Raw genomic sequence first — 6,112 nt, 5'->3', positions numbered from 1 at the left:
TACTGCTGTTCCCAACAGTGGAGAGGGCAAGCTGGCTGTGAAGCTGATGTTCCAAAACCCAGACCAGCAGCTGTCAAAGAGCCCCACCGCCACTCCTGGGGGTAGCAAGGGTGAGGACACCTGCTCTGGACTAGCAGCATTTCTGTGACAGGCTCTCCCTCCGTTCCCCTTAAGGTGGGAGGGAAAAGAGCAGAGTACTACGGGATATTAGAGGACCTAAACACTGTGCGAAGCGTCAGGTGCTGATTCAGTCTGGAGGAGATTTGGCCCAATTCAATGGCTGAATCTCTGAATCCGAATTTGGAGTCCCCACTTGACGCCACAAGGAGCTAGACCAGAACTCCATTCCCGTAAGTAGGGGGCAAAGGGGGCTAGAGGACGGGGGAGAGGACGGGGGGGATCCCCACCAAGCCCCATCCCCTGCTTGCTCCCCCAAGCGCCTGAGCACCTCCACCCCTGTCCATGCTATCAGTGCTGTCAATGGCTGCCCCACCCAGCCCCAGCTCTTTAAAAAGAAAAAGAAAAGCCCCACACTCACTGGATGCTGCCAGGTTGGTGGGGCAATGTCCGCTGTCCCCCACTGCCCTGTGCTGCATGGGGAGGCTCAGCCACAAGCCCCCATCCCCTGCTTACTCTCCCAACCCTATCAATAGCTGCCCCACCCATCCCCAGCTCCTGGTTCTTTAAAAAACCCCACAAAAACAAAACACAAAAAGCACCACACTAACCAGCTGCTGCAGTGGCTGTCAGGGCTTCTCAGGGCTCATGGCAGAGCACCCCCCATGCAGCATGGGGCAGTGGGGATCGCCCTATGCATGGCAGCAGCCAGTGAGTACAAGGCTTTTTTTTTTTTTTTTTTTTTTTTTTTTAAGAGCTGGGGCCAGGAGAGTGGGCAGGGTCTGGGGCCTGTTTGACTCAGAGGTTTGGCTGATGCGGCAGTGGCTGAATCGCTGAATCAGATTTGGCTGAATCAATTTAGGACAGCAATTTGAATCACCAAATCGAATCACAGTTCCCTGAATCAGTCGAATCTGAAGCGAATACTAGCCTTTTTGCACAGGCCTACTATAGACACCCCCATCCTCTCCCCGTAACAGTCTATGTTACACATAACACTACAAAACCTAATACTATAGAGAACGTCCTGTTTTTCGGTGAATCCACCACTGCTTTAAATACTACAGACAGCCTGAGTATATGTATTTTAGCTTTTAGAAAGGTTAATCCTGGTACCATGGAAGTCACAGACAAGGATGCTGGGTCAGTGGAGCTGACATAACTGCTTCTCAACACTAACCTGCATATTAAATCTGAATGGAAGGCAATCTGAACTAAACTATAGCTATCCCCTTATCCTTGAGAACCAGCATCAGAGAGATCAATATAAACCTAAAAAAAGTGACAAGAGCCTTACTGTGGACAGACTTGAACACTGGTTTTGAACTCAGCTAGAAACTGAGGACTGGCTGTTCAAGATCTGCACAGCTACAATTACTGGAATACATTGGCTTCAGAAGTCTCGGGCATTTGCCTGTGCTTTCCAAAAATGATTTGTGAGGAAACATACTTCCATTTTTTTGAAGTATTCTTCTAGGATGCTTAAAAACAGAGGAACAGACTTAGCCTCTTTCCTCAACTATTCCACCGTGGGGCTTTTGTGGAAATAACTGCAAGACCATACTTAGCTGTGACAGGAGCATGCCCACCTCCCAAGTTCCCCAACTGCACCTAGAAAAGTATATTAAAAATGTCTTGGCTCTGGGGACTTTCCTGTTTGAATCAGGAGGCAAATACACTGGGCTAGCCAAGTGGCCTGCCTGTTCAGGATTGGCAATTGTCCAATCTTCATTTTTTAAAGCCATCACTCTGTGCTCCACACCATGCTTAACGCTCACAAGAGACACTGAGTTCCTCTGACCTTATCTTGCCCCTTTTCAGACGTGCACCTGTAAACCCCCTCTGCCTATGCAGAGCTCCATTGAAACCAGTATATTTCTGCTCATAGGGAACAAGTTGCAGGATGTGGACATAAACTCTTATTTCTGCAGTGTGGTGACTGTTTTATTTTATGTGCATACAGTGCCTAACAAAAGTGGGGCCCAAATCTTGATTTGCCTCTTTGGCGTAACAGCAATGCAAATAATACATACCAAGACTACGCATAAGTTAGCAAGGTGACAGTGAAGTAAGTGCTGTTGTACTGGCAACAATGGCAACAACAGTGGGAACACTGAGATGGAGGGATGAGGGGTGAGTTACCTGCTGTGCCTGCTGCAGCAGCTCCATTCGCTCATGCAAGATCTGGCTATCAAACTCGCGGCTCTGCCTCAGGATCTGCCTCCGCACCTTCTCCACCGCAGCTCGCAAATCCTCCCTCTGCACTTCATTCAGAGACTCACTTGCCCGCCTTCCTGGATCCTGCTGCAGAGTGTTATACAACGTGGCCTCCAGCTCCTGGATTCTCTAATGCAACCCAAATCACATACAAACAGGCTGACATGTGAATACAGCAAGCAAACATCCCCAGCACCACAACAAACAATGCCAGTGAGCAAAGCCTAAAAGGAAAGACCGGAGGATGGGCACGACTAGGCAGCAGAAAAGCAGCAACCATGTGAGCAGTGAAGAGCATTCCATACACAGTGCACGCAACCTCATGAGACTTCACACGGCAGGCGTGGTGTTGCAGTCTGTTGAATGAATGGATCTTGGATTTAACAGGAGTTCATAATGCATGCTAAGGAAAACAAGATTCTGCGTATTTCCAGAGACAAACTCTCGATCAGCTCATGACCAGCCCCACTGAAAAGTCTGAGCTACAAGGAACCAAGAGGTTCCCTTCAGCTGGATTGTTAAATCAATCCATAGTATTCAAAAAGTATGAAGAGCAAGATCTGCACACAAACATACTGCACATGGCAAGAAAAAGTTTGCCACGCCTTTCTTTCTCTCGACCCTACAATCCTAGCCTGCTGTTACTCGAGGTTTTCCTCACTCCATTTTGTTCCAAGCGCCCATAAGCAACAGAAAAGACTCTTGGAAAGGGAATCAAAGGCAAAAGCACACAATCAGACATTTCAGAGAATGAAGAGAGAAATGCTTATGTACTTGAGGGATATGTGTGGGAAGATAATCACCCATCATCCTCTTTGTTTCCGGTTAGTTTCTAGCCACTTGTACTTTAAGAATCTCACGTATAAGCCAAATAAGGCAATATTTGCAAGGCAAAGAGTACAGGGAATACATAAACTGAAATAGAAAACTTTGCTGACTACTACATAAAACAGAAAGAAATCCTTATCATATTTATCTATTAGGTTTTATACGACCTTATTTTAAAAAAAAAAAAAACAACACTAAAGAACAACAGCATTTGGATCTAAACTACATGACAGCATCCCTTTAAACTTCACAGCACCTTTGTGTGGTTGGTAATTCTGTTGTATTACTGGTGAGTAAGCTGTAGCACAGAGAGGTTAAATAGCTTGCCCATAGTTCTGATACTAGAAAGAGAATCCACTATAACCTACTATAAAACCTGGTGATCTTTTTCAGTTTGAAGCATTTACAGTCATAAACAATCCTTAATGCCATACTACTGCCATTTCCTTAGATCTCATTATTCTTAAAAAGCTGGATATACTATTTTGCTACCACCTAGACAATTCAGAGCATTTCCCTTATTTCCCTTAAAAAAAAACAACACTTGGGAAAAAAAAAAAATTGAAAGACATTTTCTGAATATTTAGCTCATAATAATTTTGCACACACTTATCCAAGCTCCTGGAACTACAGTTCTACCACCAATCTTGGAGTAAATCGCAGTGCAAAAAGATGACCATTCTTATCTTTTACATTCATTTCCTAGGCCATCTGGCTCCATTGAAATGATGTTTGGTTTCCAAATCTAGCAGGATAATACCCAGGTTCATTTTTCAAATTATCTTATGAAATCTGATCAAGTATGAACATTTAATGATAGTTCTTTTCCTACCATGTAAGCCTGGTCCAGAGCTTGTTTCCTGTAGTCGAGTTCTTCCTCTAAATAACCCTTCTGTTTACTGAACAGGTCCTGAGCAATAATAAAAATAAGGGAAGGTTTGTTTTTTATCCTAACTCTTAAGGTATCATAATGTTAACCACTTCTGTATAAGAGCTTTCAGTCACTTACATATGAAAGTAGCAGAAAATCTTAAGCCAAGGATCATATATATTGTTAGAATAATTGAATCATTATAATTATTAATAGTAGTTTTAATTTAGTTTTAAAATCTTCATATCTCACACATCTTTGATGATCTCTAAAGCTGCACACAACTTAAGGGAAAATTCCTGCTTTTACCCAAGGGAGGGACACACAAAGACTGAGGACAAAGGTGAAACATACCTGTTGTGTGTGTATTATGAGAAACATTACCTGCACAAGGCACAAATCATGATGCTGAATGCACATGTGCCTTAAAACAGGTCAGGCTGTAGTCTTTGATCTGTCTACTGGCTGGCATGTCCTTTAGGCAGCAAAACCTCTGTCTACTGTGTGGGACAGGTGAGAGAGAAAGCAGTAGCTCATGTGGAGTACAGGATCCCATCTCAGAGCAAGATATAGATCCTGTCTCATTGCTAGCACAGGGTAGAAAGGGTCTCTGTGCTCACCAGCTCTCAGGTACATTTCCTTGGCAGAAGGGAGATTTGGTTCTAAGCTTTGCAGGAGCCCTTCAAAGAAGATGGGTAAGCTGAAGCCCAGCAAGGTTAAGTGACTTTACCCAAGTAGTTGCAGAAGCTGGCAATAGACCTTTCACTGTACTTTGCTGTAGCACCTTTGTTTCTGAAGAACTGGACACAGTTGTTTATTGGCTGCTTGTGTATTAATCAGGGATCATTGCAACCGTCACTGAAACAAGTTAGGTTGTAGCACTCAACATCCAAAAAGTAAGTTGTAGCACTCAACATCCAAAAAAAAAAAAATAGAAATCTATAGGTATACTGTGGGCTAGAATTTGTTCAGTACACTGAGAAAGGACTCTGAAATTTTTAACAAGTATAAATGTAATGAGCACATCACACCGGATAAACAATACAACTAATATAGCTTAACTTTTTTTCCATTCAAGATATTTTGTTATGCTCACAAACCAGTAGTCCAGAAAGCAGAAAGGGTATTTGATCTGATTTACAATTTATAGGTGTCATCTTTGTTCAAATATAAACTTTTTTGTTTCCTCAATATTTGAAGAAAAAGCAATTTAAATATCATTCTATGAGACAGAATTATTCATTTTATACTTCCTTAAAATCTGTGCCTCTGGGCTAGTATGGATGCTGTAGTGTAGCATCAGAACCACTCCCAAACATAGCATAGCATTGTGTTGCTCACAAATCACTGAATGAAGAAAAGTAATTCAGGTTGACCAAGTTTTACTTGGAATTCCTGGACCAAATTTTGCTTCAGAGATGCACATGCAGTTCCCAATAACATTACTGGGATTTTACGCTTATGAACACAGGAATAGAATTTAGCCAATCAGCAGCAATTATGAATAAATTTCAATTTAATTTTAATTTTTTTTGGCTTAAAACAAATCTGCCTAGCTCAGCAACTTGACAGTCTGAAGAGGGTTTGAGCACCAGAAAGAATTATAATAATATATGCATGTCCCTATTACTAGTGCCACTCTACTTATTAAAAACAAGCCATCCTTTGTGACTATGATAACACAGAACATAGAGAAGTAGGGCTGGAAGGGACCTCCAGAGGTCACCTAGTCCAATCTCTGCATGAGGTAGGATCATCCCTATCCAATCCATCCATTGTCTAACCTCACAGCAAAACTAGAGTCAACCCTGACAAAACCCAAAACATAACTCCTAACCACCTACAGGTAAAGCAGGGAGGCCATGGTGGCCAATGTCCTGCTGCTCTTGCAAGATTATTAAAATAAACCTGAGAGATCCCAGGATCTCTTAGACCAGGGGTGGGCCATTATTTCAGGCGAAGGGCTGCTTACTGAGGTTTGGCAAGCTGTGGAGGGCTGCATTTCCCTCTCTGGTGCAGGGAAGCATGAATAGCTCCATGCTCCCAGACCAGAAACCTCTGCTAGGCAGGGGTTTCTGG

At 43.1% G+C, this 6,112-nt stretch overlaps 1 protein-coding gene across 1 annotated transcript in view; it reads right to left on the bottom strand.

Moving 5' to 3' along the window:
- Window positions 1-2,166: 2,166 nt before the first annotated feature.
- The window catches only part of LOC109321812 (janus kinase and microtubule-interacting protein 2-like), a 15,339-nt gene continuing 11,393 nt past the window's right edge, over window positions 2,167-6,112 (bottom strand). Inside the window, exons 4-5 of the mRNA XM_019552568.1 lie at window positions 3,995-4,072; window positions 2,167-2,463 (exon numbers count right to left, since the gene is read on the bottom strand). Coding sequence (XP_019408113.1) covers window positions 2,167-2,463; window positions 3,995-4,072 — 375 coding nt within the window. The remainder of the gene's footprint in view (window positions 2,464-3,994; window positions 4,073-6,112) is intronic.

This window comes from Crocodylus porosus, unplaced genomic scaffold (assembly GCF_001723895.1).
Source record: "Crocodylus porosus isolate Cpor-Errol unplaced genomic scaffold, CroPor_comp1, whole genome shotgun sequence".
NCBI classification, from domain to species: Eukaryota; Metazoa; Chordata; order Crocodylia; family Crocodylidae; genus Crocodylus; species Crocodylus porosus.
The sequence above is the reverse complement of the archived record's forward strand: the minus strand, read 5'-3'. Positions and strand labels throughout refer to the sequence as shown.